This window comes from Brienomyrus brachyistius, chromosome 9, assembly GCF_023856365.1.
Source record: "Brienomyrus brachyistius isolate T26 chromosome 9, BBRACH_0.4, whole genome shotgun sequence".
NCBI classification, from domain to species: domain Eukaryota; kingdom Metazoa; phylum Chordata; class Actinopteri; order Osteoglossiformes; family Mormyridae; genus Brienomyrus; species Brienomyrus brachyistius.
In genome coordinates, this window is record NC_064541.1 from 9,454,038 (window position 1) to 9,468,503 (window position 14,466).

General features: G+C 42.0%; 2 protein-coding genes across 5 annotated transcripts in view; both read left to right on the forward strand.

Annotated features, from left to right (window-relative positions):
- The window catches only part of LOC125749243 (F-actin-uncapping protein LRRC16A-like), a 72,804-nt gene extending 70,070 nt beyond the window's left edge, over positions 1 to 2,734 (forward strand). For 3 of the 4 annotated variants that reach the window (XM_049026305.1, XM_049026306.1, XM_049026307.1), the window contains 2 exons: positions 520 to 672; positions 1,263 to 2,734. In XM_049026305.1, coding sequence (XP_048882262.1) covers positions 520 to 672; positions 1,263 to 1,432 — 323 coding nt within the window. In that variant the 3' untranslated portion in view covers positions 1,433 to 2,734. The remainder of the gene's footprint in view (positions 1 to 519; positions 673 to 1,262) is intronic. The other variant, XM_049026308.1, reaches the window with a different exon arrangement.
- A 1,305-nt stretch (positions 2,735 to 4,039) lies between these two features.
- Positions 4,040 to 14,466, forward strand: scgn (secretagogin, EF-hand calcium binding protein). The gene is made up of 11 exons (XM_049026702.1): positions 4,040 to 4,261; positions 4,446 to 4,516; positions 6,723 to 6,815; positions 8,792 to 8,881; positions 9,231 to 9,287; positions 9,988 to 10,065; positions 11,154 to 11,209; positions 12,406 to 12,451; positions 12,543 to 12,602; positions 13,627 to 13,695; positions 14,007 to 14,466. The coding sequence occupies exons 1-11, from the start codon at positions 4,078 to 4,080 to the stop codon at positions 14,133 to 14,135; spliced, it is 933 nt and encodes a 310-aa protein (XP_048882659.1). The 5' UTR covers positions 4,040 to 4,077; the 3' UTR covers positions 14,136 to 14,466.

A 14,466-nucleotide genomic window follows, 5' to 3' on the forward strand; every position in this document is an offset into this window, starting at 1 on the left:
AATTAGGAGCTGCAGTTTCTAGAAAAACTCAATGGAGGTTTGAATTCCGCAATCTCCCAGCTGGCCTTCAGGTGGCGCTGATGTGCCCATGATGTCACATGTTATGTAACTGACCACCCCCACAGACTCAGTGCAAGGCAATGACTTCTCAGACTTCACATCTGAGCCCCATGAAGCTTTAAACATATTTTTAAAATAACATTAAATCCAGAGACTTTCTAACTTTATGGAGACTAATTCATGCTTGATGACAGCATGGAATTTTTACCCATGTCTCACACATTAACTTGGGAGCCTCCAGGGTTGCTTGGAAGGCATGGAAAACAGCGAGACAATATTTCATATCATCTCATGCTGCAAAATGTCTTCTCTGTGCTTTGATGCTGAGCAACGAGGGTTACCACTGACAGTCTTAACAGAGAAGATGTTGATTCACTAGTTAGCAGATAATGTAGCACGAGGCTAATTAGTGGGGTCCTTTGATGAATAGAAGCTAAAGACCAGGCTCCTCTTCCTCAGTGGATCACGCGGGAGATGGTAGCGTGTTTGATTTCTATCAAGAGCCTGATAAGCCTGTGGCTGCCGTGAGAGTCAGACCTGCCCACCAATACAGTGCCAGCACTGCTGAGGAAGTGGGAGAGCAAGAGCACGGGAAGTCCCGCCCCGAACCTGGTTAGACCTATCCCGTTCCACTTTCATCTAATACTTCTCAGCTTTAATTTATCCCATTGGTCAGTGTCACAGTGTAAATGTCACAGTGTAACACAGTTCATTTCAGGAGCTTTCTGATGTTAAAAATTGCTGAAGAATAACAATGTTTTTAGTTTGACTGGAAATATTGATCCAGGAAAGCTACTGTTAATGAATCTGGATACACTCTGACCTGTTCCAAATGACACCAAAACATTTTCTTCAGTGAAACGGTCTATTATACCGCAATTAATGTATCATTTAAGAAAGGGATTGAGTTAATCCAGTTTTAAATGGTGTCAGTTGGAATGTAAACCTTTTTTGTCTTAAATGTTTCTTCGCTTCATGATTTGATTGAAATGTGATCAAAATTATATTTTTTTGTAAGTTTCTAAAAAGAATATATCTGTTCACTGTGGAGTTTTTATGTGAAGAAAAAATGTATTTCAGGTTTAAGGTAAATTCAATTTCTTTTTAATTGACCTACATGTAACCAGAGGTTTGTCGCTGGTGGCCAATAGCGCCCCCTGGTGCTCATTCTTATTGTTGTGTCGTTCCCCCTGCACGGACAGCGAGGACAGCCTCTGCAACTGATTCTTCACAGCACCAAAGTCTCAATCGACAAGGGTGCGAGGACAGCGGCTACAAAGGCAAGGAGAAGCTGCCCAGCAAGGACCGGGGCCAGGCTGGGAAGTCACAGGATGCCAGCGAGGACCCCGACAAAGACTTTATTTTTATATGAGGGAACATGAAGCTCTGATTGAATATGGCAAATAGGACTCACGTGTGTCCGTCACAGTTTCTAATCAGGAATCAGAAATCAAAGTATTCAGGACGGCGTACATCTACAATAATATTCAGGACCAAATCGAAGGAGTATGTTCATGCGTTGTCAGTTGAACAGGTGGAGTAATCTTATCAATTGTAATCCATAAAGAGGACTTGCAACACTCTTTTTGTCCCTGTAACTGCAAAGGGAGACAAGCCATGGATCGTGCTGCATGTGGGACAGTGCCTGCGGTCACTGTAATTTACCGTTTCTGCTGTCTTAAAACAGAATTTCCGTTAGCGATCCACTTAATGGTTACCTTGGCCTGTATGCTGCACTTTCACTGACCGCCGCACCCAGGAAATGCATGAGGCAGGGAACGCAGTGCTGCGCGTTACGTAGCCTAACGTGCAGCGGTGTTCAGAAACGCCGTTTGCCTAAACTCTCAATCTACGGAAGAAAAACCTCAGCACTGTTGTCTTTAAATCTGCCGAGCTTAGTTTCATACCTTTGTCTCGAAAATACTGCACTACTAACATCCCCAATGCCGTGCAACGTGTTCCAGCAGGGCACCCCTTGTACTCTGTGACTCTCAAGCCGTCTTATTTTTGTTTCGTTTTCGCCATAAAAATATTTGCAGTTACCTTAAATAATGAAAAAAAATAGGTGAGGGGCTCTTGCCTGTTACAGATTGAATAACACATTAGCTCCTTGAATTCTGCCGGACATGCATGTGGAGTTTATGTACATACATGAAACATGTATTTATACATGTATGTGTGCATATATACATGTAAATGTATTTACACACACATTGTGTACACAGATCTTATATTGCTATGGTACTGAACTAAGCACACCGCTAAATGAAATTTTTATATATATGTAATTTATTAAAAAAATAAAGTGCTTAGTGATTTTTTTAATTCTAAACAATGCTTTCTTTTTTATTTAACAAAAAAAAAGTATGTATATTGTGTTAATAACACAAAACGACTTTTAGGTTTCTTATTGCACATTAAGCACAATAAATGTAAATTTACACACAGAAAGGGAAATGTAATGTTACACTAAATTTACATCCATCACTTCTAACATACTGGAAACACTTTTATTGGTAAATTGTTTTTTTTGTTTGTTTTGCTTCTCAGATGTTTATTATGCAACGCCATCATTTTTGGTCATGTAAATTGTTTCACTAAACTCTTATATAGGCTGTGGTTATTTCTTTATGTGCATATTTATACCAATTAAAACATTTTTGCAGACTGAAAATTGACTGTTTCTTTAAATGTTTGCCTCCTTTAGTAAAATGAGTAACAAGATGTACATGCAAAAAAAGATTTTACTGTCTTCGTTTTTGGAAATGCGAAGTGATACACTTGGTGAATAGCATACATTATTTATTTTAATGTTGAGAATTGCTGGTTAGAGGATGGATGTATGGATGGATGGATGGATGGATGGATGGATGGATGCTGAGGCAATTCTAAGGACCTTGGAGGCCTTAGGCAAAAAACTTAATGTCACCCTCCAACTCATCCTTCCCTCATATGGTAAAATTTGTCACTTATTTTAGCGTGGTCTAAATAATATCAATAAAGACAGTAATACACACAGCTTATACTTTGTGAAAAGCAGATTTGTCTTGCCATGTATTGTGTAATCGGCTCGGGCCCCAAGTGGTTGCATGCCTTGCCTGTTTTGTCGCTGTTCTTCCGAAGTTTACGTGTTAATGCAGCTGGAAAGCGGTATACATGCAATTGATTAAAGAGCCACACGGTGGCAGTATTCGACTTGGAAAGGTGACACTAAGTCCCACCAAAAACCGGTAATAACGTGTTTGCTATCTGACGCTTGCCTCCCAATTCTGTACAGCCAGCTAAGAGCCCTGTTTGGTGTATAAAATGGAGCTTTACACATAAAATTAGCTAGATCCTGTCTTTAAACTTCCATCAAATCCTAAAATCATAGGAAAAAGCATCAAAGGTTGTCTTAATTCTTCTAATTTTAATTAGCTTTTCATTGCATAACTTTTTTTAATTTAAGGATACATTTTAATGACACGATAATTTATAAAGAACTAAAAAAATATATAAAATTATTCTATTACAGGCAGTCTCCAGTGTCTTTAAGTCGAATTTGTAGGTAAGTTGGAAAAATAATAGACCTACAGTACTAATAATAATTATACCGTAATAAAAACAGTCACTACATACGTTACTGTACTGCACCTCGAGCCGGCGAACCACTGAAGCTGCGCTAGGTCTTCACGAGCGTCACAAAGCAGTGTGTGCGTTCGTTATTAGTTATTACGAACCACTGTATTTAACCCGAATTTTTAATATAATGGGTTTTATAGCGGTCCTCTCGTATGTACGAGTTGTCCGTAAGTCGGACGTTCTTATCCCGGGGACTGTCTGTATGTGGTGAAATATAATGCTGCATCCCTGACCAGTTAGCAGAAATATAATGATTCTGCTCTTTATCGACAGTTTCACCTGCTTGCATATAAAATGGAATGACTTGCCTTCAGCATTCAGGATCATGCCACCTGTTACTTCATTTGCGTTTTCGCCAGAAGCCCCCCGTGTCCCATATGTGTAGGCAGGCTGTACATGACCCCGCACCCAGGAGGTGGGGTTACTGCTGCTTGCCAAAAACCAAAGAAATACATTATTATTGTGGAGGACAACATCGCAGGATCAGCAGCAGCCTTTTTTGCCCGTATCATGGACATCGCGTTTGACAATCTGGACGCCGGCGATTTTCTCCATATCTGGCAGCACTTTGATGCTGACGGTAAGGCGATAATAAACAATAATGGTTTATAGGGAATGTTTAAATCCATATACATGTTTATAACTTTCAGATTTCAAAATATATAGGCCTGTCTTTTCAAAGTGTATAGGTCTATGCTTTATTTATCTTTTGATTGATTGCGTTTAATTAGTTTGAGACTCCAAAGACTGTGCATTTCTAACAGATAATGGCTACATCGAAGGCAAAGAGCTGGATGACTTTTTCCGCCACATGATGGTGAAACTGCGACCGGGCGTGAGTAAATAACCGCTTTCACACATCGTCAGCCTTTCGAAAATCGACCACAAGTTGTTATTAATAAAAAAATTATCCGAAAAAGCCTCATCATTGTCCCTAAGGCGAGCAAACAAAGCATTATTCCATTAAGGCACTATGCATGCATTCACTATCGATCCTAGCATTTGCCGGGACCATTTGTCCCTCAAAAAAAGGTAATAATAAGTTTAATTTTAGACAATATATCCAGCTAATGAAGCACTTTAGCAGCCCGTCTACTTCTTAACGCACCTTTTAAGTCTTTTTTTTCGTACGTTGATGGAAGGTGCATTGTTACTGTGGGCTATAATTCGTAAAGACCAATATCTCGTCTGAAGTTGTATGTTGTTAAAAGGAGCTGGTAGTTTATATTTTGGTAACTTGTTGTTGGTTTATTTGTTTGTTTCGCTTACAAATGAAGGTAATTCTTCCTTAGTGCATTAATCAATTATGGTGGGGTTTTTATGACTCAAACCCGACAGCAGAAACCACGTTAGGGTTGTTTCTGTTGTCATTTTCATAAAGTATTTGTTCATGGGCCCGCACAGAATCGAATAAAGCCGGCCTGTTTCCGGGACAGCTCAGCTGTAATCGGGAATCCCTGCTTTATGTCAGCGGGGGCTCTTACTGCCCTGGGGGTGGGGGGAGTCTTTAAGACCCGGGAAACATTTCGCCTTTTTAACATAGATCACGATCAGGTGAACTTCCCTTTCCAATTATAAACCACCAAGAAAATTAACGATTAAAGCATCACGCGCACCTCATTACCATATTAACTCTCCTCATTTATTGCACTCATTAGGTTGGATAGTTTCCCATTTGCAATTTACAGACAGACGGTGGATCGCTAGGTCTAGGACCAGAATCAACTTTTGACATTTCTAAATTATAGTTTAAATAGAAGGCCTTAATAGTATTCTAATTTCCTTCAGGATTGATAAAGTATCATCCATCCATACATCCATCTATTTATCTATCTATCTAGATAATCATCTGATTTTTATGTCTTAGAGATTTAATCTTTGTAGCGCTGCTGAGCGTATCCCGGCATGCCTCCGTGTCGTGTATATAGAGCTTGTATATGTCTTGTTCTAAGTAGCTGTATGTACTTCTTAATGTGAATATTGATGGCCTGAGTAACACATGTACTTACTTGTGTTACATGTGCCACCCTGAGGTGCTTTTGTGTTTTGTAACCATCTACTGTGTGAGCCTTCCTGTCTACTGTGTAACTTCTGTGTTTACCAGCTAGCAATCCTGGTAGACCTGCACTGTACAGGTGGATTACCCGTTTCAGTATCTTCGTAGATAACTAAGGAGGTAATGTAGGGATTTTTATTCGAAATACTGCATTGAATTGCCTTTAGAATTTTCTTTTCATCTATGATACCTGACATGACTTTGGTGGTTTTCCCAAGGTGATGACTATGTGATTGCTCAAAAGAGTGATTTCAACAAGAGCCCTTCCCTCATCAACCCCCCCCCCCCCCTCCATCTGCCTTTTATTGGTTGATTTAGAGCAATAGGGGTGGAGTCTGGAGGGTGTAAACACACAAGCCAATCCCCTGCTTCACCTGGGTGCACCAAATCCAACGTTCCATTTCAGTGATGATGTAACTCACAGTAAACCCATCAGGGACATCAGCGGCCTGCAGTTATTCCTTTTTTATTACATTCATTGCAAATATTTAGAAATAAATAATGGGTTTAAAACCAGATATGATGAAACATGCATGTTCTATCAAGGTATTTTTTTTGTTTTGTTTATTCACTCAGTTTGTTAAGAAGGAAAACTGGTGTATTATGTAAAACAGAGTATTGTGACTTGATGAGCAAAGAACTTCCTTATTGAAGACAAGCTGCTTTTATAATCAGTAAAAAATTTCTTAAACTGAAAAAGTTTTTATCGTAGACTTTTTGACTATTTTTATATTAAATTACTGATTATTTGTGATGCTGCTGCTTTAAATCGTAATTCGTATTAAATCGTAATTTGCTTCCATCATGTCCGTTTTAATATCCACTGGAACCAGACAGGAGCAGCGACTGTTTGATACGGTCTGACATGATGTCTCAGAGCTCACAGACACGTAATGAGCTCACAGGCACGTAATGAGCTCACAGACACGTAATGAGCTCACAGACACTTAATCGGGCAGACGTCTTGCTGTGCTGTTCCTTCTAGGAGGAGATAACAGAAGATAAAGTTCAGCAGTTGAAGAGGAGGTTTATGTCCGCTTACGATCTCACGGCTGATGGGCGACTCCAGATACACGAGGTACGTCTCACTCATCTCTCTGACGGTTTGTGGACCATCTGTTCCAAAGCAGTCAAAGACACCTGACGTACAAGGCAAACATCATAATGAATCTGATTGCAATCTGATCAAGAATAATGCTACTGCCCTGTAGTTCCATTATTGTTGCTAACAGTCAATGCCTGCATCTGAACCAGCAATCAGATCAAATTTAATGGGCGTGTTGATCCATCTGACTGCCATTAAGGGTGTATTCCATAGATATAATGAGTTCCAGTAAAACCCAAGAGGTAGTATCTTCATCGTATTAGCACTTAAGGTCCTTTTGGGAATAGACCATTTTTATGTCTCTGCATGTTATGTGTACAGAATAGGCTCTTCTGAGTTCCGACATGATGGAGTACTCTCCTACAGGGACTTGATGGCCAACCCAGGAAGACACACCAAGAGTTCAAGCAGCACTGGTGCCGGGTCTAGCACAAAATTACAAAGGGTGCATCTGAAATTAGTAATGGGGTGCAACCTGACCACCATGTCACAGTCATGCCCTAATTGATTCCCTTAGGCACCCTGAGGCTCCCTTTGGCACCCTTAGGCATCCTCAGGCATCCTCAGGCACCCTTAGGCTCCCTTAGGCACCCTGAGGCTCCCTTTGGCACCCTTAGGCACCCTCCGGCACCCTTAGGCATCCTCAGGCACCCTTAGGCTCCCTTATGCACCCTCAGGCACCCTCAGGCACCCATAGGCACCCTTAGGCACCCTCAGGCACCCTGAGGCTCCCTTTGGCACCCTTAGGCACCATCAAGCTCCCTTTGGCACCCTTATGCACCCTCAGGCACCCTTAGGCACCCTCAGGGACCCTTAGGCACCCTTCAGGCACCCTTAGGCACCCTTATGCACCCTCAGGCACCCTTAGGCACCCTCAGGGACCCTTAGGCACCCTCAGGCATCCTCAGGCACCCTTAGGCACCCTCAGGCATCCTCAGGTTCCCTTTGGCACCCTTAGGCACCCTCAGGCACCCTTAGGCACACTCAGGCACCCTCAGGTTCCCTTTGGCACCCTTAGGCACCCTCAGGCACCCTTAGGCACACTCAGGCACCCTCAGGTTCCCTTTGGCACCCTTAGGCACCCTCAGGCACCCTTCTAAACCAGGGTCTAAACAGCAAAAAGTCACGTTTGTTTTAAAATGACTCCTTGCCATTTTTGGCCAGCGTGAAGATCGATTCTTTCGCTTTGTGACATGATATATCATCGAACAGTGTGCTTTTTCCAGGATGATCTGTATGGTTTTTGCAGAAAAGAAGAATCGATGAACATTCCTAAAAGCACCGCTCTTTAATAACAGCTGAGTTACAGATCTCCTGGGGAGCCCGGCTTGGCTCTGGGCCAGATGCTGGTACTCGGAATGTTCCACTAATGGAACCAGCTACAATAAATCTGTGTGGATGGAGCGTGTGCTGTTTGCCCTGATATGTATGCGCCCAAACTACAGCCTGCGTCTTTCATTTTACTCCACCCTCACGATGTAACCTCTTCTCCAATGTTCTGAAAATAAGCCTGTCACAATTCTCCTGATGTGACCCGAGAAACGAGCTTACAGAATTACGATGGCTGGGTTTACCACACCTTGGTTAAGGCGTGGCAGGTTAAACCTGATAGTGATTGGGGTTGGAAGGTAACCCCACCCACCCTGAGTTTCAAAGAGTCTTCCGTCACTAATTCTGCCATCCACCGTGATGGATATTTTTGTCCAGAGTTCAACTCATTCTTCAAGGCATTATTATTATTATTGTTATTATTAAGGATGCATTTTTGGTGTCTGGAGAATCTCCATGGAGCAATGTGCTAATCTGAGTCATGTAGGATATTGTAAAACTGCACCACACGTCTCGATGTTGGCTGACAATGGTGTTGCTGTGGTGCTGAGCTCAGAGGAGCAGGAATGTTGTGCAAGATGCTGGCATATGCAGATTCCCTTTGTATCCGGGATTCCTAGCTGGCCAATATGATCCTACCCGAGGACGAGAACTTCCTCCTGCTCTTCTGGAGGGAGACTCCCTTGGACAACAGTGTGGAGTTCATGAAGGTGAGCTCCACCCATCCATGCACTCTCTCCATCCCACAGTTCAGTACTCCTCTGCTTATTGAACATTTTCCAAAAGCTCCCGCTAGCAACTTACATATTTAGACCCATTCAGCTGCATGGTTCCAACTATGTAAGTCGCTAACATAGTTAGCAACTTTATTTATATAAAATGTGTCCCGGATCAGACTCTTAGCATTAGATATCCAATCATTTTCCATGAAAATATACCACCTAAACATTTTCTAACACTGAGACGATATGGGAAATGATCTTGGCATCAGTAAATCCGATGTGATGCAGCCGCTCTCTGTCCAGATTTACTGCTCCTGTCCTCTTTATCATCCCATAGATCTGGAGAAAATATGACATGGATAGGAGTGGATTCATCTCAGCCGTGGAACTCAAGGTATGCTGCCTCATATCGTCTGCTCCCTGATGGCTGAACCACAGTGTGGGTACAATTTCTGCTCCTCAGTCTCCTCACTTGCATTGATTTTTATTTATTTGCAAACTCAGTTCTGTAGCAACCTCTAAGGCCTGTCTGGGGAAAACACACAAGCTGTTGTGTACATAGTGGTCAGCGGCAGACCTACATCTGCTCTGTTTGCCGAGGCATGTCATTTCCCAGAAGAAGACCCATATTTGTCTATAGCCTTTCTCGGTGTCCACGGTGATCTGTGCCACTGTGACGTCCCAGGCGGGGGTGGGGGGTGGGGGTGTCCTTCTGGGAGATAGAGTGGAAAAAAATGTATGAAAAGAGCACCTTGCAGGGGTGTCCCTGAGTGCTGACGTCTTTCTTTCATATGAGCCTTGAGTGGGTTTCCTTGGCATTTATAACACCCCCCCTCCTTCTTCCCACTTGATTTTGGTGTGATGGCCTTGCTGGAGATTACTAGCAGCGTTTCCGGCAGCGTTTTTGGCGAAGCCAAAAGTGAATCACCTGCCCCGGTATCATTGCGTTGCCAAAATTAGCAGTGGGTTGCACGTATATGACCAAGTAAATAGAAGCACAGAGCTTGCAAGTCCATAAATATTTTGTCACAGAATATACAGCGACCAGTGTTTGAGTAGTCACGGACGTCTCTGTCTCTTCTTCACATTTTAAGAGTTTCCTGAAAGACCTGATCGTCCAGCATAAGAAGGTTGTTTCCCCCAGCAAGCTGGACAAATACACAGAAGCCATGGTAACAACCCACCCCAAACTCTTCGGTTGTTTGTGGTTGATTCTGGAACCTGATCCCCCAAGTACTGCACAATGAGATCAGTTCAGCACCAGAAGTAATTACCTTCGAGCTTCCTGGGCACGGTCATGACATGCCGTTTGGGTCTCGGTTAGATCTCCTGACTTCTTTCTTGAGGATAAATGGTCCCCAAAAATACATAATGTCAAATGAACACGCAAAGCTAATTTGGTAATGATGGTGCCACACTAAATCAAATCAGAGGAAAGGTAAATGATGAATTGTATTAACATAGCAGACCTCCCCAAAAATTATCTGTAAGTTATGTGCGAGTCTGAGGTAACACCGTCAAGAAAAATGCTCAGGTCATGATAGTTTTAACTGCACATTATTAAATCATGTCATTCATGCTACAGTGATAAACTAAAATGCAGCACTGATTTGACTGCTGTGTGAGGTGGGCATTTATAGCCAGACCTGGTCGGCTTTAGTCAGGCACATACAAAACACTTGAAAGCTGTACAAAGCTGACACAGGGTGTCCTGTGTGGAGCTGAAGAGTCAGTCGATATGAAAAGCCTATGTTGTAATGCAACGACTTATATCAGTGTTTCCCTACCTGGTCCTCGGGAACCCCACACAGTCCATGTTTTTGCTCCCTCCCAGTTCCCTACTGCTGGGAGGGAGCAAAAGTGTGGACTGTCTGTGCATCCCCAAGGACCAGGTTGGGAAAACTGACTTATAGGGTAAGGTATTTCCATCACCACTCGATCAACTTGCTAATGTTGATGACTCTGAGGCAGGCATTTAGAGTGACTGATTATTCTGCCCTTTGAAGCAATCATGTCATTTTGCCTGATCAGCAGGATGCCGGTATCTGACATCCGTGCAGGATGAAGCGTTTAATATCAGCTCGGATTTCACCACATGTGGCCTCGTTTCATAAATGAAACCCCGGTGTTTGTGTTTGGTAGGACGATTGTCAGATGTTTTCTGGTTGATTTTTTTTTTTGGCCTTCTGCTTGTTTGTGTGTATAAAAGGTCAAGGAAAATATTGATACTTTTTTATTTTATTTCTGCTTTTTTTTGCAGATGAACATTTTTGACAGAAATAAGGATGGTCAGCTGGATCTGAATGACTTGGCCAGGTAGTGGCTTGATAAAAATATGATCAGTGATCTGATGGTCAGTGGAGGTCTCACTCTGTACCAAGCATTGCTTTTAGGGGTTTCATCCCCTAAATTGGCTTTTTTTTGTAGATATTCATTACTTGAGCATATATGGACAAAAGTATTGGGACATTTGGCCATTACACCCACAGAACTTCTATGACATCGCATTCTAAATCCATAGGCATCAACATGGAGTTGGTTCCCCCTTTGCATCTATATGCATTCTAAGACATTTTGGTCAAGTCTATGCTTCTAACTTTGTAAGGATAGTTTGAGGAAGGACATTTTCTGTTACAGCATGACTGTGCCCCAGTGCAGAAAGCAAGGTCCATAAAGATGCGGTTGGGTGAGTCTGGTGTGGAAGAGCTTGACTGGTCCACACAGAACCTTGACCTCAACCCATCAAATACCTTTGGGATGAACCAGAACAGAGATTGCAAGTCAGATCTTCACGACATCAGCGCCTGACCTCACAAATACTCTTCTGGATGAATGGGCAAAAATTCTCACAGACACTCTCCAAAATCTTGTGGAAAGCCTTTCCAGAAGAGCTGTTATAGTTGTAAAGGGGGGACCAACTTCATACTCATGCCTATGGATTTATAATGGGATGTCATAGAAGTTCCTGTAGGTGTAATGGCCAGGTGTCCCAATACTTTTGTCCGGTAATACTTGACTTGAGGGGACGTGATTGATGTAGTAGTACACGCTTATTTAATTAATTAATTAACCAATAACTAAGTGTTTGTTAAGTATTGATCCCATGTCTATTCATCATTAATTAATCATGACAGTTCATGTATTTCATAGGGAAACCTGTATTAGTTCAATATTTGTTCTTGAGTAGTAAATGAGTTAAGCATTTTTTGCCTTCAAGTGAAATCTTACCATTATTAACTAATTGGTTAACTGTTAACTAATACAGTGCCTGAATGGAATATATGATCATGGTTGATTAATGATGAACAAACATAGGATCAGTACATAACTAACACTTAGTTACTGGTTAATTAATGCATTAAGTAAGCATTTACTACTACATTATTCATGTTCTCTCAAGTAAAGCGTAACCCTTTTGTCCATATAGTGAAGGAAGAAAACATTTTTTAAAAGAAATGCGATTTCAAAAATGTTAATGGTTGCTAGGCTAACCCTTGTGCTCCTCCAACCAGAATCCTGGCTCTTCAGGAGAACTTCCTGCTGCAGTTTAAAATGGACGTAAGTCAAAGTATTTATTTTAATCTAAGCTCCAGTTTTTTCCTGCGGTCGGTGCAGTTCGTTCCTCAGTACAATGAACCTTCTGTTCCAGGCATCCAGTCAAGAAGAGAGGAAACGAGACTTTGAGAAAATATTCGCTCACTACGACGTTGTGAGTAGAGAAGCTATTCTGAGGCTGCAGCCCATGCTTACAGGGTGTGCTGGTAGCCCACTGGTCCACTGCACCCTTGGGGTAGATGATTACTCTGAAGTCTGTGTCCTCCAATCCAGCTCCCACCCATCTGTAATGCAATAGAGAACCAAATATATTTTTTCTAAGAGAGATTAAGAATTATGAAGAAGATGAAGGAGATACCATAGGGCAGATCTTCATAATATTATGAGTCATGCACTTTTTTTCAAATCAGCTCTTGGAAGTTCTGCAGAAGGATTAAGAGGCACCTTCCCTATCTGAGCTCAATCAGCATAAACTAATCAACTTTTGAAGAGTTCCAAGTGCGTGATGAACCATTAATTAACTCATCATATTTGCTGTCAATTCTGATTGTTCTCATAAATGTCCTGAAACTTGCTCGGTTTTGTAAAGATTGCGTCAGCAAGGCGAAATTAAAATGCATTATGTATCATATTCACTTTAATGTAATATACATGCAGTGGATCTCACTGAAAGTTGCTTTGGCCAATGACAGTTTTATAGACCGCAGTTAACTAAAGCTTTACTCTACTATAGTCTTCCTCCTCACTCTGGCGAGAAGTCCTCGGTAACGTGAAACTAACTTGAATGGCCTTTTAATAATCACTGGTAAAGAACAGTATGTCTCTTCAAAGAGCAATAAAAACCCTATTGTCAGGCCAGTGTTCCATTTTCAAGCACTGGAGATAATGGGTTTGTTGTTGACACTAATAAGTATGAAAGATGGATCTGTTTTAGTTGAATCTCTTCATAGAGGTAGAATAGTGTCATTTATTACAAACAATTTGGTCTTTTGGTGTTTTTTTTCCCATAGACCTATCCAGGAGAAAATTTTGGATGATGGATGGAGGGAGGGTTGGATGGATGGAGGAATGATGGATGGATGGATGGACGGACTTCTTCAATTGTATACCTAGTATGAACTAAAAGGACTTACTGGTGCCGTTCCTCGGTTGTATTCATGAGTCTCTTGTTATTCCAGAGTAAAACGGGAGCTTTGGAGGGTCCAGAGGTGGATGGTTTCGTGAAAGATATGATGGAGCTGGTTAAGGTACGTTGGTGGGCAGGGAGGGGGTTAGACACACATTCTGTGTTTATACACATGATAGTGACATGATAGTAGACGAGTGCAGACTACAAACCTGCACAAACCTTTGGGCTGTGGTCTGAATGTCCAGAATGTTAAGGTTCCTCAGGTTCCTTCATTTCACCATGAAGATGTTAAGAGGCTCTGTTCCTTGTGCTTCACCAGGTTTGGTGTGAAATTCCTGAAATTCCACATTTTAATCATCAAAATAACTCGTCCTTCTCGGAGTCTGAAGGTACTAAGTTCCACCTTGTTTCCATCTCTCCCATCTTCAGCCCAGTATCGGCGCCACGGACTTGGACAAGTTCCGCCAGGTTCTGCTGAGCCACTGTGACATGAACCGCGACGGAAAGATCCAGAAGAGCGAGCTGGCTTTATGCCTGGGCATAAAGGTCAAGCCTTAAACTGAGCTGCCATCATCGCAAGACTATAGTTTAGCCAGTGGTGTGACTTTTAATTTGCTTAAGTGTGTGTTTGGGCACCAAGAGCACGACCCATAGCACTGACACGTGACTCTTAGCCTATGAATATCTGACAGTGTGTGTGTGTGTTGGTACTGCTGTAAAACTCTTAGTTTTCTGTCACCAAAGCAAGTGCTTTCTCAGTTGGAGAATGGAGACGTGCTGTAGGAATGGGGCAGAAATGTGTGCCACAACTTCTGAGATAGAGGAACCAGAATGCTAGATGTGCCAGACCTGTATCTCTTAAAATAAAACCTGAAATATTCTCATTGGC

Coding starts and splice junctions, on each gene's coding strand:
- scgn (XM_049026702.1), top strand. CDS start 4,078: ATGACCCCGCACCCAGGAGGTGGGGTTACTGCTGCTTGCCAAAAACCA. Junction 4,517..6,722: donor TGGTGAAACTGCGACCGGGC/GTGAGTAAATAA, acceptor TGTTCCTTCTAG/GAGGAGATAACAGAAGATAA. Junction 12,603..13,626: donor TATTCGCTCACTACGACGTT/GTGAGTAGAGAA, acceptor TTGTTATTCCAG/AGTAAAACGGGAGCTTTGGA.